Source organism: Protopterus annectens, chromosome 4.part0, assembly GCF_019279795.1.
Source record: "Protopterus annectens isolate FY-2018-M chromosome 4.part0, PAN1.0, whole genome shotgun sequence".
Lineage (NCBI taxonomy): Eukaryota > Metazoa > Chordata > Ceratodontiformes > Protopteridae > Protopterus > Protopterus annectens.
The window spans coordinates 754,160,260-754,187,871 of NC_056733.1; the positions used below are offsets into that span (position 1 = coordinate 754,160,260).

General features: G+C 44.0%; 1 protein-coding gene across 2 annotated transcripts in view; it reads right to left on the reverse strand.

Moving 5' to 3' along the window:
- Positions 1–27,612, reverse strand: part of TRMT2A (tRNA methyltransferase 2 homolog A) — an 826,498-nt gene that overhangs the window by 523,146 nt on the left and 275,740 nt on the right. For both annotated transcript variants that reach the window (XM_044068710.1, XM_044068711.1), the window contains exon 4: positions 7,724–7,905. In XM_044068710.1, the coding sequence (XP_043924645.1) occupies positions 7,724–7,905 (182 nt within the window). The remainder of the gene's footprint in view (positions 1–7,723; positions 7,906–27,612) is intronic.

Consider the following 27,612-nt stretch of genomic DNA (forward strand, 5'->3'; position numbering starts at 1 on the left):
ATAATCATGCAATGCAATATAATCAAAAATCAGTAGTTGCAAGCAAATACACCATAGAAGGATAACCCAATCTGGTTGTAAGATGAGGAGTTAGCCACTAGGTCTGTACCCAGAGGGGAAGGAGGGAGGGAAACCTGGACTGCAGCTGTATTAGCACTCTAACATCTACATTTATGGTAGGTACAAAACTGTACTATGTTCATCGTGCATACAGCTGCAGTCATTACAGATGGGTAGAATCCCAAGGGTGGTAGGCACTAGGTGGAACTGGGAGGAGCCAGAATGCCCTGCAACACAGCAGTGGCAAAGCCTGCTCTAGTTTTAGAGTATAAAGGTAGGTGGTAGTGTTTAGTGAAGGTATGCACAGAACTCCAAGTGGCTGCCTCCAAAATATCTTTGGTAGGGACTCCTCTGAGGAAGGCTGCAGAGGTAGCTGTGGCCCTTGTGGAGTGGGATCTGATGCCTGCAGGTACAGATTTACCATGAAAGGAGTAACAAAACCGTATGCAGTGGCCTATCCATTTTGAAATTGTCTGTTTGGAAATTGGCTTCCCTTGAGCTCCTACAGCATAGGACACAGAGTTGTTCTGATTTCCTGAAAGGCTTTGTTCTGTCCAAATAGTAACGTAGCTGTCTATGGATGTCTAAGGAATGTAGCAGCCTTTCCTCTTTGTTTTGAGGATTGGGGTAAAAGGTAGGTAAGTGTATGGCCTGATTTAAAGCTACCCTGGATACTACCTTAGGCATAAATGACGGGTTGGTTCATAGGGAAACCCTGTACTGATGGAAGATGAGAAAGGGCTGCACAGCCATGAGGGCTTGTAGTTCCGAGACCCTACAAGTTGAGGTAATAGCCAGAAGGAAAGCTGTTTTCCAGGACAAATATTGCAAATCTGTTGAGGCAGCTGGTTCAAAGGGAGGCAATGTTAATTTTTCTAGAATGTAATTAAGATCCCAGGCTGGTACTGGTTGTTTCCTTGGAGGTCTTATATTCTTAGCCCCTCTGAGGAACTGCCTTAAGAGTGGGTGAGAGAATAAGGGTGGATCAGTGTTGTATTCTGCAGAAATGGCTGAGGCATGGATTTTGATGGAGGAAAATGAAAGTCCACTGTTCAACAGCTCAGCTAGATACTGTAATATCTGAGGCAAATTCAGTTTTCTAGGATCCTGGCCCTTTTCTCATTCCAAGCAAAACCGTTTCCATTTTGCGGAGTAAGCTTTTCTAGTAGATGGCCTTCTGGCCTCCAAAATGACATCCTGCACCTCCTTGGAGAGTAGGGTCTGTTGTGGTGTTAAGGAATTTTCCATGCAGCCAGATTGAGTGTTTTCAGCTGACTGTGAAGAGTTTTGTAGCTGTGCTGAGTCAGGAGAAGAGGCATTAGAGGTAGGGTCCAGGGAGGAGAATATGTTAGGCTCCTCAGGAGTGGGTACACCAGTGTTGTCTTGGCCAGTCTGGAGCAATCAGTATCATCTTTGGTCTGTCTGCTCTTGCTTTCAAGAGCACCTTGGGCAGTAGAGGCAAAGGTGGGAAGGCGTAAACTGTCCGTGCTGCCCAACTGAAAGAAAGGGTGTCCACTCTCCAGGCCTTTGGATGAAATGTCCTTTAGCAGAATTTTGTCAATTGATGATTCTTGTGGGAGGCAAAGAGATCTATGTCTGGCCTTCCCCACGCTTGGATTATCTTTGTAAACACTTGAGGATGCAACTTCCATTCGTGCAGGTCTGTCATATTTCTGCTTAGATTGTCTGCCAGCGTGTTTTCCAAACCTGGTAGGTACTGCGCTTGAAGCTCGATTTGCCATTCCAGAGCCATGTTCCAAAGTGACATGGCCAGCCTGCACAGGGGGTATGAATGTGTTCCTCCTTGTTTGTTTATGTACCACATTACTGTGGTGTTGTCTGTTCTTATCAATAATTGCCCTGGATGCAGGAGGTCCTTGAAAGCTGTAATTGCATTTATCACTGCTAGCATTTCCTTTTGATTGATGTGAAGGTGCTTTTCCTTTTGGGACCATTTGCCCTGAATGCACCTGTCATGTGTGCCCCCCAGGCGTAGTCTGAGGCGTCTGTTGTGATGACTTGATTTGCTTGAGGCTTGCAGAATGGAAGACCTGTGTTTGTTTGGTATGCTTGGGCCCACCATAGAAATTCCTTTTGCAAACATGGAATTAGTGGTATTATTGTTTCCAAACTGTGGCTGTGTTGAGACCATAGGTTTTTTAGGTACCATTGAAGTTTCCTCATATGCAACTTTGCACATGGGATTAGAAGAATACAAGATGCCATGAAGCCCAGAGCCTGCAGGAATTTCCTTGCAGTTAGCCTGGTACAATTTGCTAGCATCTTGAAGTACTGAGTTAGTTGTCCCTGTTTTTCTGGCGTAAGATAGGCCATCTGGGTGTTTGTGTCCAAGTTGGCACCCAGGAAAATTATTTTCTGAGATGGTGTTAGCCTGGATTTCTCTTTGTTGACTGTGTATCCCAGAGAATTCAATAACCATGTTACATAAGCCAGATGTTCCAGAAGTATGTGTTTGCTGTCCGCTTGGATCAAGCAATCATCCAAATAAGGGTAAATTTGTATCCCTTGAAGTCTGCAGTAGGCAATTACTGATGCCAGGTATTTAGTGAATACTCTGGTCGCAGTAGATAAGCCAAAGGGCAATGCAAAGAATTGATAGTGGATTGAACCTGCAAGAAATCTGAGGCATCTTCTGCAGCTTTGTCTGACTGGGACATGCAGGTATGCCTCCTTGAGGTCCAATGTTACCAGCCAAGACTCCTTGCCCAGCATGTGAAGAAGCTGCTGTAAGGCGAGCATCGTGAATTTTGGTACGAGTAGAAATGTGTTTAGGATGGAGAAGTCCAAAATGGGTCTCCAATCGGTTCCCTTCCTTGGTACCAGGAATAGTCTGGAATAAAAACCTTGACCTTGTTCATGAGTAGGTACCTCTTGAATAGCTTTCATGTCCATGAGCTTTGAAATTTGTATTTGAGCCTCTGCCCTTTGACTGTGTGGCAGGTTCAGCATGCCTCTCATTTTTGGAAGTGTGTGAAAATGAAATCTGTAGCCTCTGTTTATAATGTCCAGGATCCATTTGTCTTTTGTGACAATATGCCAATTTTTTGAAAATAATGCCAGCTTTCCTCCCAAGGGTGCTGCCACCTGAGCCTTGCTTGGCATGCAAAGGGGAAAGTCACTGGGTTTGTTTCCTGTATTGTTGTGCACTGTCTTCGCCACCTCTTGGTGCTGGAGATTGCCATTGTCTGCCTCTATATGATCCTTGAGATTGTCCTCTGCCCCTTGTGCCTGTATCTACCTCTTTGGGGCTTGTCCGTGGCCGGAAAGGACCAGTTTTTTGAAGGCCAATTTCTGCTAAAACGTGGTGGTTGTACCTGTAGAAAAGCTTTGACAGTTTGCATAGATTTAGCTTTTTCTTCCATTTTCCGTAGTATCTCCTCAGCATTAGTACCAAATAATACATCCTTTTGTAAAGGAGCATCTAGTAGTTTAGCTTTAACATTATCAGGCAAGGTTTGTTCTCTAAGCCAGGCATGTCTACGAATGACTGATCCTGTAACAGCAGCTCTACTTGAGGCCTCTAGAGCATCATAGCCACATTGTAAGGTGTTTACCCACTTGTTCTGCACTATGCATCATATCCTGCAACTCCTTCAAATCTGGTTGTTCAGGTTGTGACATTTTATTCCTTAATTGTGATAACAGAAACTGCTGATATTTAAGCATATGGAACTGACAATTTAAGGCCCTCATGGCTAGGGTGGCCGAGGTATATACCTTTTTTCCCCACCTTTCTAAGGATCTAGACTCTCTCGGAAGGTAATGGATTCTTAGCAGTAGAGGCCTTCATTCCCTTGGGGCCTTGAGAAATGGTTTCAGGGTCAGCATTATGGCTTTTGTAAAGAAATTGGTGCGAGTTAGGAACTCTGTAGTACCTATCAGGCTTGACTGGGGCAGGAGGCAGGGAATCCGGATTAAGGCAAGCCTCCGAGTAAACATCATCAAGTATGTCCAAGACAGGAGGTATCGCCAGAGGTCTGTGCTGAGGTAGCAAAAGAAATTCCCTAAGCCTTTTCTTGGAATCTGAAAAATCTTGGCCTTCCCAATGGAAGTGTTCCCTCAAGGTATGCAAGGTTTCCCCGAAAGAAAAATCCTCTGGGGGGGGGGGGGGGACAGAAGGAATGGACTGCTCTGCATCAGAATCTTCTAAAGGGGAGTAAGAGTGTTCCTCTTCATCAGAATGTTCTGAAATAATGGAGCCCTGGTCAGAAGAGGGAGAATCTTCCTCCACTCTGGGTCTCTTGTCCGGAGGGGGTTGGGAACCCCTGATAAGAGTAATTAAATCCTCAGCCATTTTGAGCATCTGCTTTTTAGGCATGGGGCCTGGAGATGGGCCCTGTGCAACAGGCCTCTTGGAATGCATGGCTGATTTAGACTTAGTAAAGGCCTTTATGGAAAAGGAAGAAGAAGGTCTGAAGACACCATGGGTGGAAGTGGACCTGTCCACATTAAGAGGCTCAACACTCACAGTGGCTTCGGTAGCTGTAGTCAGGGTATGGGCCGAGGAACCTGCGGTCTCGGTTACAGAAGACACCGCCAGAGAAGTGTCGTCGGTAGTCAGGGGCTGCGTAGGTGCCTCGCTGAGAACCGGACCACGTGTAGCCAGTTTTGGCGTGGTGTCGGTGGAGACCGCGGACCTCGCGTGTCGGTCTTTGTCCTTGTGTTTTTTGGACAAACCAGTACTCGGAGTCTCCGACGACATTTTATAATTAAAAGCTTTACCAAAAAAGTGCTGGGCGAACTCTGCCCGACGCTTAATAGTGCGTTTATTGAAAGTAACACAAAAGCGACAGCCCGAGACGTCGTGGTCTGGGCCTAAACAAGGTATACAGAGGGAATGGAAATCCTTATGCGGTATTTGCTTCCCACAAGAAATACAATTGTTAACTTTGTCTGACATCGGTCTGAGGCAAGAAAAGTTTCCCCAACGGGGTACTTAGCTTTAAAGACGACTTCGGTTTCCAAATTTTCGTAATTTCAGGAGCTGGCCGACCAGCACTTGCGAACTGCTTCTGCTTCAGGCACCGCGCGGCAAAAAAGACTGAAGAAAATGGCGTTGGCTGTGTCTTATATACCCCTGTCGCACTGACGTCAGGAAAGAAAGCAACAACAACCGACGCCGGACCAGGACTTTGGAATTCGGCCGACCGAGGACCTGCCTAACGGCAGGAGAACCCATCTGTAATGACTGCAGCTGTATGCACGATGAACATCCAGGGCATCCGGAGGAAATCCACGTGACCACAGGGAGGACATGCAGACTCTGCACAGAAGGCACCCCAGCAGAGGATTGAACTGGAGAACCTCTTGCTGTGAGGCGGCAATGCTAACCGCTGCACCACTGTGGCCGCCCGGTTTGCAGAATGCATTAAATCTTGTAAATGTTTATGTTTTGCACAATCCGTAATCAACATCATTTTTTGTTTAATTCCATAATATGTTGCTGGTACTTCAACATGTGAAACTGACAAAATTTAAAGCCCTGATGGCAAGAGTAGCAGAAATGCATACCTTCTTTCCCCATCTGTCTAAAACCCTAGAATCCCTGTCCAAAGGGGTAGGGTTTTTGGCTGTAGTAGACTTAATGTCTTTAGGTCCCTGGGAAATGGTCTCTGGATCTACAGTAGGATTCTTAAATAGAAATTTGTGAGAGTCAGGTACTCTGTAGTACCTGTCAGGTTTTCTAGGAGCTGGTGGGCAAGTATCAGGGGTAAGACTGGATTCCATGAAGACATTTACAATTTCCAAACAGGAGGGATAGCTAGAGGCCTGTGCTGAGGCAAGTTTAAAAATTCCCGGAGTCTCTTTTTGGACTGTGGGTAGTCCTAGCACTCCCAGTGGAAATGCTCTCTGAGGGTATGCAGGGTTTCACTGAAAGAAAAATCCTCTGGTGGGGAGGCAGAGGGAATGGAATCCTCTGCATCAGAATCCTCACAGGTAGATAAGGGCATGTCCTGGTAATCAGAGGGGTCACAGTCATCAGACTCATGATCTGAAGAAGCAGAAGGAAAATCAATTCTGTCTTTTAGAATGGGAAGGCTGGCTTCCCCTAATTAAAGTAATAAGGTCTTCAGCCATTCTAAGCATTTGTTTCTGAGGCAAGGGAGCTTGAGAATGCACTTTGGTCATCTTGTTTCCTAGGTGTAGTGTGAACTCTGGGTTTGAGAAATTCAGTAGTTTTAGTCTGAAAAAAAGTAGTCTGTTTAATATGAACATTGGAAGGTCTAAATACACCCTCCGAAGCTGGTGCCTGCACAGCGGCTCCGGACCATCCAAGGTAGAGACAGCCGCAGGTTTCATAGTCGAAGAAGCATCTCGCGGCATTACTGGACTCCGCCGAATGGGTCTCAGTAGAGGCCTGCAAGTCTGTAGAAGCTGGTATCAGGGGCTGCAAATGCGCCTCACTGAGTACTGGCAGAATGGCGACTAGCTTAATGGAAGCGTCGTCTGCAGTTTTGGACTTATACAGTCTCTGTCTTTATCCTTACTTTTTTTGGAAGATCAGTAGTCTGATGGCTTATCGAAGCCATTTTGGAATACGGAGAATAAGAGCAAAAGAATTTAGAAACAAAGATAACCAGACGAATAGTTTGGGAGTTAAACAGGGCACAAAACCAAAAGCAAGGAACGTCGTGCTCTGGGCCTAAACAGGTGACACAGTAAGAATGAAAATCTCTGTGAGGTATTTGCTTTCCACGGGCAAGACAACTATTAATTTTTTCTGACCTTGATTAGAACAAGAAAAAAAGGATCCCCAGTGGGGTACTTCGCTTTAGAAGACTTCATGTCTGAAACTCGAATAATGAAAATTGCAGGTAGCGGCCGACTGGCACTTGCAAACTGCTTCTGCTTCAGGCTCCGCTCTGCAAGAAAAGCGGATGTAATGGCGTCGGCTGCATGTTTTACACCCCTGACAACCTGACATCATGGAAGAAGTGACAGCAACCGACGCAGAAATCCCAAGACTCTGGTATTCGGGCCGACTGAGGGCTACCTACAGGCAGATAACCCAAGTGTGATGACTGCAACAGTGAAACACGAAGATCATCATCTAATGTGATAAAACAAAGTTTAATGGGCATGTAAAGTTTAGCAATTAGTGAATGCACTAAAAAACAAAAAAAAAGGTTAAAACAACTTACACTGCTACATGTAAAGTAAAGGGGAAAGCACTCACTCTGATGAAATAAACTTTAAATTTGGGTTGAGGTGCGACTTAAAATGCAGCAAACTGCACAGCATTAACTGCAATAAAAGGGTAAAGACTTCTGGTGCTCTGGTGATTATATAAATGAAAAATACAGAACCCAAAGCCAAAACTAGGGAGCCACCTTTGTGAACAAAACTGTTAAGCAGTCCATATGCATGCAATACTGCTAAACAATATAAAGACAACAGAAACTACTTGTTTAAGGACTACTCAAAGTCCTTACCTTCAACATGAACCCCCCCCCAACAAAACAAAACTTTTCCACTTTAAAAACATGATCTCCCAACCCCAACAAATTAATTTCCCCATTTTTATCTGCTACATAATGAAGTCTGCCTCACAAATAAACTTCTATGAAAAGTCTGTCTCACAAATAAACTTCTATAAAAATTTTCAATATCTACAAGCAAAGGAGAAGTTTGAAACACTTACCTAATATAATCCTGAAAAGCTTTCACAACTGACTTTGTAATGGCAGGAATGTGAATAGTGTCAAAAGGCTCAACAACAGCACATGTTCCACCCTTATACTTTGCAAGACGAAATCCTATGGTTTTGGTTTTGCCTATAAGGTCCATGCCGATTAGAAATTCGCACTTGTTACGATATTCAGTCTATAGTAAGAATGCAAAATTAATACCGTTAGAATACAAAGTGTGTTGCATTTTTGCTTCAATGCCTTCCTCAAAGGAGGAGCTGTACTAGTACAGTATGAATTACAGTAATTAAAAATATATTTACATGTATATTTTAGCAAGGTATACATTTAAGCAATGGCAACAAGAGTACCTCTGCAAGCATACTTCCCTGCATTTTTTTGCACACTATAGCATTTTCATTCTGTTTACGATGCCAGTCTCCCAGTCCCACCCATACAGTTTTGTACTCTGCAGCAGCACAGACTCTACATGGTGCCCTATAGGGGGAAGAGTTGTACAGACCAACCGTTTTGGGCATCTACTGTGGTGTGCAGTATCCTCAAGACAGGAGAACATGGTTCACAGACTGCACGCCATGGCCGGGCTAGCCCCTAGACGGTGTAAAATATGGCTCTAGGTGATTCGGTCATGTTGACTAATGTCGCTAAAATAGGCATGGCTAGTTACCGGTGATAAGTGGATTGAGGACCCGGCCTACTCTGACCCACGCCAGGGACCCATGCTAATGGTGGAAAGGGTATATGTGCCCCTATTGGCCAATGTGTGCCCACCATAAAGCCCAGCAGCCCTGGATCAATAAGCTACTGGCTGGCCGGTGTCTAGTTGCCCAGCCTGAGGTTACCTGGGATAGCTCTACTGAGCGAAAGCTGGACATAAAACCAACCAACCTCCCAAACATGAACTGAGAATTGCTACACTTAATGTAGGTTCACTGACTGGACACAGCTTGGAAGTGGATGACATGATGATACGAAGAGGCTGGACATCCAATGCATCTAGGAGACAAGATGGAAGGGCAGTGCAACAAAGCCACCTGGCTTGGGATCCAGAGTCTACTACTTGGGTGGAGGGCAGGCTAGAAATGGTGTAGGAATTGTGGTGAGAGAGAAGTTTCAGAAAGCAGTAAGGGATATCAGGATTAATGACAGACTCCTGGCAGTCAGACTCCAGTGTAACGATAGGGTAATATTCATAGTCACAGCCTATGCCCCACAGCAGGGTTGTGATAGTGAGGAAAAGAGAGTGTATTCAGACAGCAGTTACAAGACCTACTCGATAAAGCATGACAGTATGATGTTGATAATGGGTGACTTGAATGAATATATCGGGACAGACAGAAGAGGATATGAGGACTGCCTGGGTCCACATGGGTGGGTCAACAGGAATAAAAAAGGAGAAGCCATTCTAGACTTCTGTCTGGCAAATGGCTTGATAGTAGCCAACACATGGTTCAGAAAGAAAGAGTCACAAGATCACATACAACAGTCAATATGCAACTTGGGTAGACTTCCTCCTAGTAAGGAAAAGGCACTGGGGCAGAATCCATGATTGCAAGGTCATACCCAGTGAAACAGTGGCCCACAGCATAAACCACTAGTTGCCACAATCAGCTGCAAGCAGTGGTCAGAGAAGGCTCCAAGGTCAACAGAGACTAGACTGAAGTCCTGGAAGTTGACTAGAGAGAAAGTACAAAGGTTCAAGGAATTACTCCGGTCTCTAGCACCCCAAGAAGAGGAGGAAATAGGTGGAGTTGAAGAAGAATGCATCTCCTAAAAACAGCACGTATTAGGACTACAGAAAAGATATGTGGCCGAGCCAGGTACGGAAATAATGTACACAAGGAAAGCTGGTGGTGGAATGCAGAAGTCCAGGAAGTCATCAAAAGAAAAAAGGAGTGTAGGAAGAAGTGGGAGACAGAAAAGACTGACCAGGCTAGAAAGGACTACTGGTTGGCTAACAAAGAAGCTAAGAAATAAGTTGCAATAGCAAAGAATAGGGCATTGGAGGCACTGTACCAACTTCTGGAAAGTGACTCAGTAAGGGGCACAAAGAAACTATATCAGGTTGCAAGGCAAAGACAGAAAGATACAGAAAATAGTCAGACACCCTTCATAAGGGATGCCAGCACCAACTGCTCACCAGCCCAGAGGGCATCAAAGGAAGATGGAAGGAGTATTTCCAGCAGCTTCTGAATGAAGAAAACCCCATAGAAGATGTAAGGCCCCAGAAACAGCCTACGATGAATGAAGAGGAGGAGACCACCCTAGAAGAAGTAACAGCATTAAGGAAGATGAAGCAGGGAAAACAGCAGGCTCAGATGAGGTCACAGCAGACATGATGAAGATGCTGGGTGAGAGGGGAGAAATGGCTCCTGAGGGTACGAACAGCGTGGAAAGAAAGGCGCATCCCAGATGACTGGAGAATAAGCATACTCGTGCAAGTGTACAAGAACATAGGGGACATCCACAACTGTGGCCAGTACAGATGCATCAAACTGCCATCACACTGCATGAAAGTTATGGACAGGGTGATTTAAAAATGGATACACAGAGTAGTAGAATGTAATATGGGAGATAAGCAGTTTGGATTCAGATCGGGATGCAGCACAATTGACCCAATGCTTGCAATGAGACAGATAGTTGAGAAGAAGCTAGACATGAGGAAAGACTCCAACTGGGCATTCCTAGACTTGGAGAAAGCATATGACACTATGCCAAGAAAGCTGACCTGGGCAGTTCTGTGGTGGTTTGAAGTCCCACAAACATTGGTAGAATTAGTGCAGGCTATGTACAAGGACGCAACGATTCAAGTATAAACAGTGTTCGGCCTCACAGAGGGTTTCCCAGTGGGTGTACATCAAGGTTCAACTCTGAGCCCACTGCTGTTCATACTGGTGAGGGACTACATTAGCAAAAAGGTTGGAGGGGATGGGTCAACAAAAGCTGCTGTATGCAGACAATGTGGCAGTACAGGCAGACTCTGAGCTACAACTTCAGCAAAGGATAGGAGAATGGAATGCAAATCTGAAAGTACATGGGATGAAACTAAGTACACATAAGATGGTGGTAATGGCATCAAATTGGGGAAATCAATCTGAGAACAGAGATAGAAGGGAAGATAGTGTAACAGGTAAAACAGCTTCAAGTATCTGGAAGGAGTAGTTGAGGAGAAGGGTAGTCTGAATGAAGAGGTCAAAGCTAGAATCAGAGGGGCTGCAGCCAACTGCCATAGAGCATCAGGTGTAGTCTATGACAGGAGAATGCCAAAGTAGCTGAAAAGCAAGGTGTACAAGACAGTGGTGTGACCAGTACTACTGTATGGTACAGAAACCTGGGCAGTAAAGTTAGAACAGTTGAAGAAGCTAGAGGTGATGGAAATAAAGTACCTGAGAAAGGTGACTGACGAAGAAATAAGGACATAAGAGCAGAAGACAAAGTAGCTCCAATTGCAGAAGAGATCAAAGAGAACAGATTACGGTGGTTTGGGTACATGTATAGAAAAGCAGAAGATAATCTGGCGAGGAAGATTTGGGACAGACAGGAAGAAGGTAAGAGGAAGCAAGGACATCCAGCAAAGAGGTGGATGGATTGCGTGAAAGAAGATCTGCAACAGTCGGGCATGATGTTGAAGAAGGCAGGAGTGTGGGACTGAAATCGAGAGCATTGGCGACAGTTAACATGATACCTTGACCCCATGTAGAAAAATGAGAAAAAGGGGGCTGCTGATGATGATTTAGTAATTTCAGTTTTCAGCAATACCTTTTCTGGTAGAAATTTTCAAGGTACAAGCTGTGTTGGAGTATCAGACAACCAGGTACATTTAAAGAGCACAGCCTACTAGGTAAAAGCATCTGAGAGAGTCAAGGCAAACAGAAATATATCCAATGCCCCCAACTAGATTTGTCAAGATTATAAGCCCTAGCACAGAAGAGGAGACTAGAAGGCTGAATATGCCTAAGCAACAGCTCACTAATTCAGAAATATGTATCCCAAATCTCCGGATCAACAAAGCACCAACTATTAGTCATCATTGCCCTACAAACCCCAGTGCAATCCCATTATTCAGCATATACCCCAAAACACTAAACAAAGACATATGAAAAGTACCCTCTAAATATGGTCAATAATGCCCTGAGAACATGGTAAAGAAAATATATAGTCCCAGTAAAAGAAAGATCACCGGTCTTCTGAGCTCTTCATTCCACTGGCTCGTTATAACACGAGTCCCAAATTTCACTTGCTTATGCCCTTTTGTCATATTTTACCAGTGGCTCCCATTAGCCCCTTCATCTGCTTTGGAGTGTGAATTGTTGTAACAGTTGTGACAGTAGCCCTCTCCCCATGACGTGGCTCTGGATGAGTGAAGACAGTCTTGGGGACCCCATACCATTTTTAATACTTTAAGAACTGCAGTCTGTTTAAATCATTAGACCTGACTGGTAATTTGATAGTGGAAGTTAAGAGTAATTATCTTTTTTTAAAGAAAGGTGTTGAGGTTGAGTGAATTCTTCCCTGGGGATACATTGGGGTTTGGGCATTATTAACTAGTAACATGGAATGAAGAGCTCAGAAGACTGGTGATTTTTCTTTTGCTGGGACTATATATTTTCTTGACCATGTTACCAAGTTACTAGTCTACAGTGCAGTCCAACTGGAAATGGCGGGGGGGAGGTTGCAGTCAGAATGATAACACGAAAAGGTTGCATTTCACATGAAGATTTAGATTCAAGCAGAGAACTCAGCATAACCATGCTGGGGAGGTGCTAACAGCAGCAGTTTCACAGGGAACACAAATATGCTCCTTCAACCTCCATCCATTCCCCCATTATCCCCCTTTTCCTCCCAATTTTCTACACAGGGCCAGGGTGTCATGTTAACTGTCACCATCTCTCTTGATTCAATGCAATACTCCTGCCTCCTTTGGCACTCATGCCAGACTGTCGTAGATCTTCTCACACAATTTATCCACCTCTCTGCTGGAAACGTTAATTTCCTCTTGCATTCCTCCTGTCTGTCCCAAATCTTTTTCATCAGATTGTCTTCTACTTTTCTGCACAGGTGCTTGAAACACTGTAATCTGTTCTCTGATCTTTTCTGTGAAAGGAGCTACTTTGGCTTTTGCTCTTATGTCATTTCTTTGTCTGTCCCACAATGTGCATCCTGCCATCCATCTGAAGCACTTCATTTCCATCACCTCTAGCTTCCTCATCTGCTCTGACTTTACTGCCCAGTTTCTGTACCATATAGTAGCACTGACTGCACCACTGTTTTGTGCACCATACTTTTCAGCAGCTTCTTCTGTCATACACTACACACCTGACACTATACCTATACCAGTTGGCTGCAGCCCCTCTGATTCTGGCTTTGAGCTCTTCATTCAGACTTCCATTCTCCTCAACCACCCCTCCCAGATACTTGAAGTTGTTAACATGTGCCACTATCTTCTCTGCTATCTTAATTCTCAGCTTCTTCTGATTTCCCCAGTTTGCTGCCATTACCAGCATCTTATCTGTACTCAATTTCATCCCATGTGCCTTCAGTTATACATTCCATTCTCCTATCCTTTGCTGAAGTTCTTGCACAGAGTCTGCCTGTAATGCCACATCATCTGCATACAACTTTTTTGATCTGTCCCCTCCAACCTGTTTGCTAATGTAGTCCAGCACCAGTATTAACAGTAGGCTCGGAGCTAAAAACCCTGATGCATACCCTCTCCCCACTGGGAACCCCTCTGAGACCAAACATAGTCTGTACTTGAGTCATTGGGTCCTTGTACATAGCCTTCACTAATTCTACCAATGTTTCTAGTACTTTGAAATTCTGCAAAACTTCCCAATTTAGCTTTCTTGGAACTTTATCAAATGGTTTTTCGAAGTCTGGGAATGCCCAGTTGGACTCTTCCCTCATGTTTAGCTTCTTTTCATCTGTCTCGCCACAAACATTGGGTCTACTGTGCTGCATCCTGATTTGAACTGCTCATATCCCATCTTACCTTCTACTCTTATCAGTTTCATCAATCACCCTCTCCAGATCTTTCGTGCAATGTGACAGGAGTACGATAGCTCTGCATTGCCCACAGTTATAGATGTCCCCTTTGATCTTGTATACTGGTAAGAGTATGATTTTCCAGTCATATGGGATACATCTCTCTACACACTCCTATGAGTACCCTCACGAGCAATTTCTCCCCATCTCATCCAGCATCTTTATTGTATCTGCTTGACCTCAGAGCCTGCTGCTTTCCGACTTCTTTTCCTTAGTGCTATTTTTACGTCTATGGTGGACTCTTCTTCTCTCATTGCAGGCTGTCTGTAGAAGTACAGCTTCTGTGGGGGTTTCATCATTCAGAACCTGCTGGAAGTACTCCTTCCATATGCCTCTGATGTCTTGTGGACTGGAGCAAGTTGTTGTTGGCATCCCTTCTGAAGGGTGCCTGGCTACTGGCTATCTTCTTTATGTTTCTGACTTGTGCCATCTACTGGGTCACTTTCCAGAAGCCAACAGAGTACCTATGATGGTCTGTTCTTTGCTACTGCAATGCCTTTCGTAGCCTCTGTTAGCCAACCAGTATTCCTTCCTAACCTGGTCTGTCTTTTCTATCGCCTTTCTATTCTTTCCAAATGTTTTTGCTGCACTGCTGCCCTTCTATCTTGTCTCTTGGATACATTGGATGTCCAGCCTCCTCCATACCATTATGTCAACCACTTTTAAGCTCCGTCCTGTCAATGAACCTACACTGAGTGTAGCAATTTTTAACTCATGTTTGGCGGGTTGATTGGTTTTATGTCCAGCTTTCCCTCAGAGCTATCTCAGGTAATCCAAGCTGGGCAAATGCACACTGACTGGCCAAGTAACTTATTGACCCAGGGCTGCTGGCCTTTATGGCAGGCACACACTGGCCAATGGAGCACAAACACCCCTCCCACCATCAGTATAGGTCAGAGTAGCCCAGGTATCACTGGCACATACCTATGCCTATTCTGGCAACATTAATCAACAAGATGGAATTACCTAGAGCCATATTTTACACCATCAAGTGGCTAACCCTGTCACGGCTCACAGTCTGATCTAAGCACGCCTATCTTGAGGATACTGCACAACACAGTGGATATCCAAAGCGGCTGGTCTACACAACACTTCCCCCTACAGGGCACCATATAGAGTTTGTGCTGCTGCCCACAGCTCCATTTACTGGTGGGTTTGAAATGGAAACACTCAGCATGTTTTTTTGGAGGTGGGAGGAACCCCACAGAGACACAGGGAGAACATGCAAACTCCAAACAGGTACTAGCCCAGGGTCAGGATCAAACCTTGTAACTTTTTGCATGGGAGGCAAAGGCCTCAACCATTATGTCAACTGGTCTCCTACAACCGACAAGATAATATCAGAAGACATTTGTCGCTGTTCTCTCGTTGTCATGAAGTACGACATGCAAGAGTCAATGTACATCAGCCAGTGGAGGGGAGAACCAAAAATCTAAAAAGGCACAGGTCACGTGATTCACTGTTGCACATTAAAACCAGATGCAAAAGCGCAGCTAAAACATTTATTCCATGCTTCTGACTACAAAATACTGGACATACAATACAATATGACAATTACTCTCCAGTCCAGTAATCTTTGAATGCGGCACTACCTCCACAAGTGTTTCACAGAAATGATATAATATAGAAAGTATTTCTTATTGTTTGCAGGAGCACTGTTAGCAAATATGTAGGGTAGTTTATGCAGTCATTCAGGCCCTGCCATGCTCTCTACAGAAATGTTGTACAGGGGACACTGCACTATAGTCAGAGGACAAACAGCAAACAGCCATGTTATGTCACATACATCTGCAAAGACATCTGTGTCATTGTATGATGTGCACGACTTAAAAGTTGTTGCCAGGTTACTGTGTGTAATCTTCATGTTCAATGTGATGCAAACTATGGGCCTCAATTGAAAACATAAGATAGTTTAGCCACCTCTCAAGAACTCCATCTTCACTGTTAAATCTGTTTCACTACAAACTTACAACTGAAGATCTTCAGGTTAGCAGTGCTTTCTAATTTAGTTTAGTGAGGGCCATTTTTACTGTAACTCATTTTCCTGCACTCTTTTACTTTTAGATGAAGTTTTGCATTAAGAAAATTATAATTACCTTAAGCCAAAAATGGACTGTACAGCATACTTTCCATACCGGAGGGTATACTTTGCTTGTAAATAGTTCACTGTACTGTTGCTCACTCTTTCAATGTGCACAACCAAGAAAACATAACTTACTAAATATTGCTCTTTTCTTACATACTGGAGGTCACAATCAAGACAAGTCAGTGCTCAGTTCTAGTCACTTTCCTGTTTTATACACAACTCGTATTCAACAAGCTAATTACACTACTTAAACTCTTGACAGTATGTTGATTAATAGATTATCTTCTGTTATACAACCTACCATATTTGAAATGAACATTAAAATAAAAATAAAATAAACATCTAATAAAAGATACAAGATTTTCCACTACATGCCCTTGCTCTGTTTACTAGGTTATAGAATTAGGTAACAGATCTACACAATGACTTGGTGATTAAACTGTTACCTGCATACAATTAGGTTCACTACTGGTACACAAGTTCCTGGACGGCCGCGGTTATGCAGCGGTTAGTGTTGCCGCCTCACAGCAAGAGGTTCTCCGGTTCGATCCTCGTCTGGGGTGCCTTCTGTGCGGAGTCTACATGTCCTCCCTGTGGTCGCATGGGTTTCCTTCGGCTGCTCCTGTTTCCTCCCACATTCCAAAGACATGCTGTAGGTGGACTGGACACTCTATATTGGCCCTAGGTTTGAGTGCATGCGTGTGTGTGCCTTCTGGGGAAGGTTGGGTGCCAGGCTGGCAGCTCAACACTGTAAAACTCCACTGCCAATCAAAAGTGGACAGGTGATCCGCTGTGGCGACCCCTAACCGGGAAAAGACGAAAGAAGACGACGACGACTGGTACACAAGTTCTTCTAAACATCTTAGGTTGAAGAAGTAGAAAGGGATTCAGTGAAAAGTCAGAAAACTATTCAAGATGTCACACATATGAATCATTTGGAAATAACTGCCAAAATACAAAAGTGAAAAGAAAGTACAGTTTTGTACCTACCATAAATGTAGATGTCCGATAGGTATGCATCTGCAGTCATCACATATGGGTTGTCCTGCCTCAGGCAGCCCTTCGGTCGGCCGGATTCCAAAGTCTGGGTCTGGCCTCGGCTGATGTCACACTTTCCCCCGACGTCAGAGCGACTGGGGTATAAAAGCATCAGCTGACGCCATTTTCCTCAGTTTTTCTTGCCCCAGATGCCAGGTGCCCCCTAAGGAAGGCTAAAATTTGGAGATATGCATTGCAAAAACAAATCCAAACATGCACAGTACTATAAAAAACAAATACACCATAATAGATCCCCCCAGCTAGCTATAAGAGGGGTAAGTACCCAAGAAGTATACCACAGAGGGGAAGGAGGGAGGGTAAACCTGACTGCAGATGCATACCTATCGGACATCTACATTTATGGTAGGTACAAAACTGTACTATGTCCTTCAAGGATGCATCTGCAGTCATCACATATGGGTAGAATACCATAGCCAATCTGGGGGTGGAGGTACTAAGTAAAGGATGGTGTAGCTAAGATACCCTGCAGGACTGCCATAGCAAAGCCTGCTCTGGATCTGGAGTATAAAGGTAAATTGTAATGCTTGGCAAATGTATGCACGGAGCTCCATGTAGCAGCTTCTAAAATGTCCTTGGTAGCCACCCCTCTAAGGAAGGCTGTGGTGGTGGCTGTGGCTCTCGTGGAATGAGGTCTAATGTCAGCTGGCACAGTTTTTCCATGAAAGGAGTAACAACAACGAATGCAATTTCCTATCCGTTTTGAAATTGTCTGTTTGGAAATTGCTTTTCCTTGTGCCCCAGCAGCATATGCTACAAACAACTGGTCAGTCTTTCTGTAACTTTTAGTTCTGTCCAAGTAGTAGCGCAACTGTCTGTGTATGTCCAGGGTGTGCAGAAGTTTCTCCCCTTTATTTTGTGGTTGTGGGAAGAATGTAGGCAAGTGAATAGCTTGGTTCAAAGATACCCTGGATACCACCTTTGGCATAAATGTAGGATTGGTTCTCAATGAAACTCTGTCCTGATGAAAGATAAGAAATGGCTGTACTGCCATTAGAGCTTGTAACTCAGATACTCTTCTTGCTGAGGTTATGGCCAGAAGGAAGGCAGTTTTCCAAGACAGAAACTGAAGATCTGCAGATGCTGCTGGTTCAAAGGGAGGAAGTGTTAGTTTTTCCAACACGAAGTTAAGGTCCCAAGTAGGTAAAGGTGGTTTCCTTGGAGGATTGATGTTTTTGATTCCTCTTAGAAACTGTCTCAGGAGAGGATGAGAGAAGACAGGTGGATTAACATTGTATTCTGCTGAAATTGCTGAGGCATGTATCTTAATGGAAGAGTAAGACAGGCCGTTGTGGAACAATTCTGCCAAATATTCCAGTATATGTGCCATGTTCATCACGGTCACAATCTAGGCCCTTTGTTGTGTTCCAAGTGTGAAATCTTTTCCATTTTGCTGAATATGCCTTCCTTGTGGAAGGCCGTCGAGCTTCCATAATAATATCCTTCACTCTCTGGGATAGCTTATCCTGAAGAGGAGTCATGGTATTTTCCAGGCAGTTAGCTGCAAGGTTTTCAGGTTGGAATGCAGAGTCTTGAAATTGTGCTGCATCAGCAGAAGTGGCCGTAGGGGGGAGGCCACTGTTTCGTCTGTGACATGCTCTTTAACAGTGGGTACCAGTGCTGTCTTGGCCAGTTTGGAGCTATCAGAATCACTCTGGGTTGCTCTGTCCTGATCTTCAGTAAGACCTTGGTCATTAATGGGAGAGGAGGAAAAGCATACACTGTTAGAGCTTTCCAGCTGAAAGAGAGAGTGTCCACTTTCCATGCTTGTGTGTGGTATGTCCTTGAGCAGAATTTCTTCAGTTGATGATTGTGGGGGGAGGCGAACAGATCTATTTCTGGCCTTCCCCATGATTGTGTTATGAGTAAGAAGATGTCTGGGTGCAGCATCCATTCGTATGCATCCATGATATTTCTGCTTACGCTGTCTGCCAGTATACTGTCTTTCCCTGGCACGAACTGGGACTGCAGCTGTATATTGAGTTTCAAGGAAAGTTCCCATAGATTCATTGCCAGTCTGCAAAGAGGGCAGGAATGGGTGCCTCCTTGCTTGTTTATGTACCACATAACTGTGGTGTTGTCTGTCCTTATGAGTAGGTGGCCTTGAAGAAGAAAAGGTTTGAAGGCCTTGATTGCTTGTATCACTGCCAGCATTTCCTTTTGGTTTATGTGCATGCGCAGCTCTCTTTGTGACCATAGCCGTTGGATACATCTGCCCTCCATGTGTGCTCCCCAACCTTGGTCTGAAGCGTCCGTAGTGATGGTTTGTTTGGCTCTTGGTTTGCTGAAGGGCAACCCGCTGTTCGACTGGCAGGCTTGAGCCCACCACAGAAATTCCTTTTTGAGGCATGGAATGAGTGGGATCAAGGTTTCTAAGCTGTGACTGTGCTGAGTCCATAAACTCCTTAGGTACCATTGTAATTTTCTCATATGCAGCCTTGCTTGTGGGATCAGAAGAATGCAAAATGCCATGTAACCCAGGGCCTGCAGGATTTTCCTTGCAGTCAGCTGAGTTTGTCTTGTCAGATTCTTGAAGTAATCCGGTAGTTGTTTTTGTTTTTCTTCTGTGAGAAAGGCCATTTGGGTGGTTGTGTCTAGATCCGCACCCAGAAAAGTTATTCTTTGGGATGGAACAAGTCTTGATTTGTGGATGTTGACTGTATATCCCAAGGCCTGCAGTAGGTGGATGGCATAATCCAAGTCCTTTAACAAAGTTTGCTTGCTGTCCACTTGTATAAGGCAGTCGTCCAGATATGGGTAAATTTGAATCCCCTGAAGTCTGCAGTGTGCAATTACTGATGCCAGGCATTTCGTGAATACTCTGGGCGCAGTAGAGAAGCCAAAGGGCAATGCTGAGAATTGATAATGCTCTGACCCTGCAAGAAATCTGAGGTGTCTTCTGCAACTTTGTCTGATAGGGACATGCAGGTATGCCTCCTTGAGGTCTAGAGTCACCAGCCAAGACCCCTTGCCCAGCATGGGAAGGAGTTGCTGTAGAGTCAGCATTTTGAATTTTGGCACAATGAGGTAAGTATTCAGTGTGGACAAGTCGAGAATAGGCCTCCATTGATTTTCTTTTCTTGGAACAAGGAATAATCTGGAGTAAAATCCTTGGCCTTGTTCTGAAGGAGGTACCTTTTCTATAGCTTTCATTTGTATTAAGTTGGAAATTTGTTTCAAAGCCTCTGCCCTCTGATTTGGTGGCAGGTCTGGCATGCCTTTTCTTTTTGGCAATGTGTGGAAATGGAACCTGTATCCTTTGTCTATTATTTGCAGTGTCCATGTGTCCCTTGTAATACTGTGCCAATTTTTTGAAAATAAAGAAAGCTTTCTGCCCAAAGGTGCTTCTAATTGAGCCCTGGTCGTGAGTCAAAACAAAGTCATTGAGTCTGTCCTGGTGTAGCAGTTGTAGTTCCTGCACTACCTCTCTGGTTGGGAGGCTGCCATTGACGGCCTCTGTAGGAGCCTCTAGCTTGCCCTCTACCTCTGGCACGCCTATTCCTGCCTCTCTGAGATCTGTCTGAGTCCGGAAAGGACCAATTCTTAGTAGGCCAATTTCTGCTGAATCTCGGTGGTTGGACTTACAGAAAGTCTTTGACTGTTTGCACAGATTTTGCCTTTTCTTCAAATTTCTTTAAGACCTCTTGAGCCGTGGAACCAAATAATTTTTGCTTTTCCATAGGAGCATCCAAAAGCTTAGCTTTAACATGGTCAGGCAGAGATTGTTCCTTCAGCCAGGCATGCCTACGTATGACTGCACCTGTCATAGCTGACCTACATGAAGCTTCCAATGCATCATAACCACACTGCAAGAAATGGTTACTAACCTGCTGGGAGTTATGTACCAGATCCTGAAGGGATTTGCGATCAAGGGGTTCAGAAGAAGACAGTTTCTTATGCAATTCATCTAACAAGTACTCTTGGTACTGTATCATATGAAATTGACAATTTAATGCCCTCATGGAAAGAGTTGCAGAAGTATACACTTTCTTACCCCATCTCTCTAAAGCTCTGGACTCCCTTTCAGAGGGTAGAGGATTTCTAGCAGTGGCAGCTGCAACCCCTTTTGGGCCCTGGGAAATAGTTTCTGGATCAGCAGAGTGGACCTTGTACAGGTGTAGATGTGAGTCTGGGACCCTGTAGTACCTATCAGGTTTGGCAGGAGCCGGAGGGAGAGAGTCAGGGGCTGTACTAGCGCCAGAGTACACATCATCAATAACATTCAAAACAGGAGGTACAGCTAAAGGCCTATGCTGAGGTAAATGTAAAAAGGTCCTTAATCTCTTTCTAAAATCAGAGAATTCCTGACCCTGCCATTGAAAATGTTCTCTCATAGAGTGTAATGTCTCTCCAAAGGAAAACTCTTCAGGAGGGGAGGCCGAGGGAATAGATTCTTCAGCATCAGAATCCTCGTAGGCCGAATAAGCCTCCTCCTGGTGGTCTGACAGAGTAGAGCCATCAGTGGACTCATCTGAGGAGTGGGGGGTCAGAGGGCTCAACCCTGGGCCTTTTGTCTGGAGGTGGTTGAGAGCCCCTGTCCGGATGAGGCTGAGAACCTCTAATTAAGGAGATAAGATCCTCTGCTAAGCTAAGAATCTGTGAGCCAGTAGAAGGTCTCTGAGAGGTAACCTTGGGAGGCAAAGCTTTAGTAAGTATAGCAGCTTTAGCCCTAGAGAAAGCCTCAATAGACATGGATGCAGGAGGTCTGGCTGCACCACGTGCAGGAGTAGACTTGTCTAAAGGAATGGTGTCGGAAGGTTCCTGGACACCAGTTTCAGAAGGTAATTCAATAAATGACTCGACCGGGGCCTCCGGGGCCGAGGTAGTCGGTTGTGCGATTTCGGTAATCGGAAGTACCAAGGACTCTGTTTCAGCCGAGACCGAGACACTCGCGGTAGGCCTGACCGTGGTTTCAGCCGAAACCGTGGTCCGCGTGTGTCGGTCCTTGTCCTTCCGTTTCTTAACTAAATGCAAAGTCGGAGTCTCCGACGGCATCTTGTAAGCAAAACTAGCCCCAAAGAATTCCTCTGCAAACTCCGACCGACGTCTAAGAGTTCATCGGTTGAAGGAAGCACAGGCTGAACAGGCCGAGACGTCGTGGTCTGGGCCTAGGCAGGGGAGGCAGTAAGAGTGGAAATCCTTATGAGGTATTTGTTTCCCACAAGTTAAACAATTATTAACTTTATCTGACATCGGCTGAGGCAAGAAAGAGTCCCCAACGGGGTACTTAGCTTTTTCGAAGTCTTCGGTAGCTGAATCACAGGAGCTGGCCGACCGGCACTTGCAAACTGCTTCTGCTTTGGGCACCACGCGGCAAGAAAGACTGAGGAAAATGGCGTCGGCTGATGCTTTTATACCCCAGACGCTCTGACGTCGGGGAAAGTGCGACATCAGCCGAGGCCAGACCCAGACTTTGGAATCCGGCCGACCGAAGGGCTGCCTGAGGCAGGACAACCCATATGTGATGACTGCAGATGCATCCTTGAAGGACATCCAATTATCTGCAAGAAATGCATATTTATTCTGATGGTGTAAAAGGTACTTGTAAATAAGAAATTCAGACTGCAATGACCTGTGAAAAGCATCATTAAAGAGAGGCGAATTAAATTACTTTGTACAGAAGACCTTGAGAAATTGGAATGGCATACAGTGACATGCCAAAAAGGATGAGAAAAGGTGAACTTAAAACCCCTAATGTGTATGCCCAGAGATTCCTGGACATGTAAAGCACAAATTCCCTGGACCAGATTTTGCATACACTGAGTAAGGCTGCAAACATCCGTGACCTGTTCCTCACAAACATTGGAGAATATGACACCATCCCTATCACAGGTCAAGTCTGAGCATAAAAGATGACAAAGACCTCAGCTAACTCAAACTTTTAGAATTATTACATTAAGTGACACCTTTGCAAAATTCCAGCCCCCCCCCCCCACTAGCCTCAACAACCATTTTAACAGTTGCAAACAGACAACTGTACCCACCTTTAACTAGCACAGGGCTAACTAAATAAATAAACAGATAAAAGCCACACACTGATGGAATCCAAACAATAAGTTGTAAAACAAAAGGAAGAAATTCATAGTGAAAATTAGGAGGTGCAATGCCCAGAAAAGTAAACACTTTTCCAAACAAGCAACCTAAGGGCTTATAAAGTCTACTAAAGCCAAATTTGAGAAAAAATAGCCTTCCAGGCCAATGACAAACACAAAGCTTTCTTCAGTTATGCCCACAATCTTCAACACACAACTATGTAATGAACTGATTGTAAATGGAGCCATCTGTACTAAACTGAAGTTATAGCAAATCTACTGGTTGACAAATGTAGCTTCAGTTTTACTTCCCTTCCAGACACCTCTCAGGAAATGCCCACAACCATAAGTACGCTAAATAATCACTAGGGAACAGGTCCTCAAAGCACTCTCCAAGGCCAATAACATTGCATTGATGGACCCAGATATCCTGGGATGCCTCCTTAAAGTGTAAAACAAACTACTGGGCCACCAGAATCTCTGTTTAAGCAGAAACTCCAAAAAGGCCTCCTGCAGACTGAATAGAGGACTGCAACATTTATCCCACTGCACAACGGAGGGCCATCCAAAGACTGGGAGAAAACTAGCATCCCATAAGCCTGACTAATCTAATATGGTAGGCTGGCATAATGGTTAAGGTGTTTACCTTACAGATACAAGATACAGGGTTTGATCATCACATGGGGTAACTGGCTAAGCTTAAAATGGCCCACAACAGCAGTTAGCCTAGGACTAATCTTTGAACATATAAAATCTATGAACCTATGCAAAGCCATGGAAAGAATGATCATGGATATAAATGTTAAATGATGATAAACGAAAACTACAGACAACAGATCCAGCTCAGTTTGGTTTTATCAAAGGAAAGTTCTTCAAGAAAGTCAACAAAGCAACAGATGTGGGCAAGGTGGTACACACTGGTTACGTGGACTTGGACAAAGCATTTAACACAATACCCCACTTTGATATTATAAACAAGTTCACAGAATTAGGAATTAACTCTTACGTCACCTGGTAGAAAGCCAAATGGCTCACAGACAGGATCAAGAAGTTAGGATAGGGTAATCTACCTCCACAAAAAGGCACATCACTAGTGGAGGGCTTCAGGGCTCAGTGCTGGGGGCCCTCCTGTTTGGCATCTACTTCTCTGAAGTCAAGGCTTACATGAAAGACCTCTGGCTGACCAAGTTTGCAAAGGACTGCAAACTAGATGCAGCCACTGAATTTCCACAAGACACAAATACCCTCCAGGAAGGCCTGACAACAGACAAATAACTTGTACTAGACTTGCTCTTAAATTCAACTCCAAGAAATGCATAATGGCATCTTTTGGTAAGAAAGCAACTGCTGTAAATTACTACATTGTTAATACACCCTTAAGAGTGGGCCTAGTCAGTAGTCAGGGATTTGGCAATGCATATAGAAAGCGACTTGGTCTTTGGCCATCACATGCCTGCAGTAATAAGGAAATCAGTCTGTGCTACACAAGTTATAAGGAAGGGTACAGCATACAGATCCAATGATGTCATTGTTTATTTGTACTCTGCTGCTATAAGCCTGATCATTAAGGTACAATGTTCCTTTCGGCATGTATCCAACTACCCATATGCAACAGATGGAGCTTCCACAGAGGCTGCTCACAAAAAGAATACACCATTTAGAAAAGTTGTCCTATGCAGACCACCTCAAAACCCTGCCCTTATACTTGGTCTCCTACAGGCCGTTGAGAGGAAACATATGCCTGGCCTACAAAGCATCCTCTAATCTAGGCTTAATGGACTGTTTGTACATCCACAACACAGATTCAGGGACCTACACCTCACCTGCAGCATAAACAGGACATTCTGAAGGACAAGTGCATCTCAGAGGCTGCTATTTCAACGGAAAAAGCTTCTCACTCATATGATGCAAATTTCTTCCTTGCACTAATTCAAGGGAAACTTGGATCAGTAAATGGGGAATCAAATTTACTATGGGGATGGCACCAGTCTCTATTAGAGAGGAAGCTTATGAATGCTCGCCCTTCATACCAGAGTTTATATACACCCCCATAAAAACCTACCCGACAAATACCTTTCTAATATTTCTGGGAAGCCTGGCTAAGGTTAAAAAGCCCCTGTAGTGTCATTAGCCTAGCATCCTCCTATGATAATCCAATGAATGTTGGAAGGTTACTGCACAGAAGTATTTATCAGTTTTGAAAGACTTGGTTGCTTTTCTCCTCCCTCACATAATACTCTACCTGCCATACTATCACAATACATTTCAAGCAAAAGTAAAGTTGTATGATTAAACTTGCACAGCAGCTGTTTACATCCTGCCCAGGACATAACAGGCCAGCATCCAAAGCTTTACGACACTTTCCACACACCCAGAACTGCTTATGGATTGAGCTGTGCTGGAGGGAAAAAAATAGAGGTTTTGGTGTCAAATCCTTCACAGCTTTTTTACCAAAGACACAGGGAGGCTAGGCCCTTGAAAATATAGCCTACAAATATAAAAACTCACAACTGCAAAAAAAGTTAAAAAATGGGGATGGAGGGAAGGAGTGGCTACTGCAACAGTGATCCATCTGAAAATCTACTGTTATGGTAACTTTACATAGACAACTGTATTACGTTCATCATTAGGTCACCGTTGCATACCACCGTGGGCTACTTACTTTTCTGTAGGAGAAGTATGTTCAACTTTCTTTTCTATTCCTATTCATCCAGATAGCCAGTCTTAATTTGCCTTTGTATGTATGGCAGAATTAAATATCTGCGGCAATGACCACAACAAGAGTCTGTTGACAGTCCCTCAATCTTTTCATAAATTTTTAAAGCAGGACCTTTAAGAAATCCAGTTTCCATGCAAATTACTTACTTATACCTTCAGACGCACTAACACACTGTCAAGCAGGACATCATACATTTATTGGCTGAATTAGCAAAAAATGGACACTAAATATCAAAAGAAAGACTTCAGTTATGGTCAACTAAAATAAAGTACTTGGAACACAATCTCACACTGAGAGCGGCATCTCCTGCCTTCACTTGTTGAAGCTATTATAAAAGCATCTAGTCCTGTTACTCAGGAGCAGCTAGAAACTTTACGTTTGGCTGGATACAGTAGGCAGTGGATATCAAATTATGCAGAAATTGCTAGACTTCTGACTGACATGCTTTAACAAGCCACAGCCATTGCCCTGGAAAGAAAAGAAAAAGCTTTTACTTTCATAAAAAAACAAGCCCTTGCTAAAGACCCAGCCTTAGGACTTCCTATTGTAAGAAACTGTTTACTTTGTTTTGTCCTGGAAAGGGGGATATGCAGCAGTGGTGCTGGTTCAAAAACACTGCAACGCATTTAGACCTATTGCATACGACAGTTCATTGTTAGACCCGCTGGCTAGCGGGTTACTTGTCTGCCTGCAAGCAGGAGCAGCAGCTGGACTAATGGTAGAACAATCAGCAGCATTGATCGTGGGACAAACTTACAGTTGCAGTTCCCCATGCCATATCTGCACTGTTATTAAAATCTAAAAACTCAGCATTTCTCATCAGTTAGGCTAAAAGTATGAGCTGCTGTGAAAATCAAATCCTTCAAATCACCATTGAGCGATGCAAAGTATTGAACCCAGCATCCCTCCTGTCCATGACAGGAGACAGTGAACCACTTGACTGTAACTGTGACTAACCATGTGCTTTCTCCTAGACTTGATTTGACAGATACTCCCGTGGACAACGCAGAAATGGAACTGTGTGGGACAGGTCATGTGGAAGAGAGAGAAATGAAAGTCTTGTAGCAGGCATAGCTATACGTTCTGAAAATACCATACCTGATCAGGAAAGATTACAAGGGGTTACTTCTGCACAAGTTGCTGAACTGACTGTACAAACAAAAGCCTGTAAATTAGCTAAAAATAAAGTTAACATTTACACCAACAACCACTGTGGGTTTGAGGTAACCCATGACTTTGGAGAATTGTGGAGACAGGATTTTTAACAGCAGCAGGTACCAAGATAAAAAATGGAAAGTTTGCAAGAGCCTTAGATGCTTTGTTGTTACCAAAGCCTTTAGTAATAGTTAAAAAGCAAGCTCATATGAGAGGAGACAATGTTACTGTTAAAAGTAATTGAACAAAAGATTATGCAGCCAAGCAACTGCTGGTTTGAATGTCACTAGAAATTTAGTTTTTGTTATACAAGAAACATCTGCAAAAGCTGACAATCTTTGTAATTTTAAATTATTTGATTACTTTGCAAAATAAAAGCTTCAGAGGCTGAGAAAAAGTATCAGTAGTGCTGGTTATAAAAGGCAAAATAATTTATTATGGGTATATCCTAATGGCAGAACAGTAGCACCTTCAGCTGTACTACTTGGGTGGTACAGGCACAGCATTTACCAAATCATATTGGTAAGAATGGACTTTATCTTTTTCAGCGAAACTGCTTTGCCCCTTCTTCTCAATCTCTAGTTAGTCATTATGCAAATGACTGTGAAATTTGTCATACAATACTGCACCCTCTGTGAAGACCAACTCTTCTGCATTACCATCACTTTAGGGGACCCTTTGTAAACATTCAATTGGATTTTGCTCAAATAACATGATGTGCTACATTCCAGCATATACTGGTTATCTGTGTCTTTTCTGCATGTGTGGAAGCTTATCCATGTGCTGTGT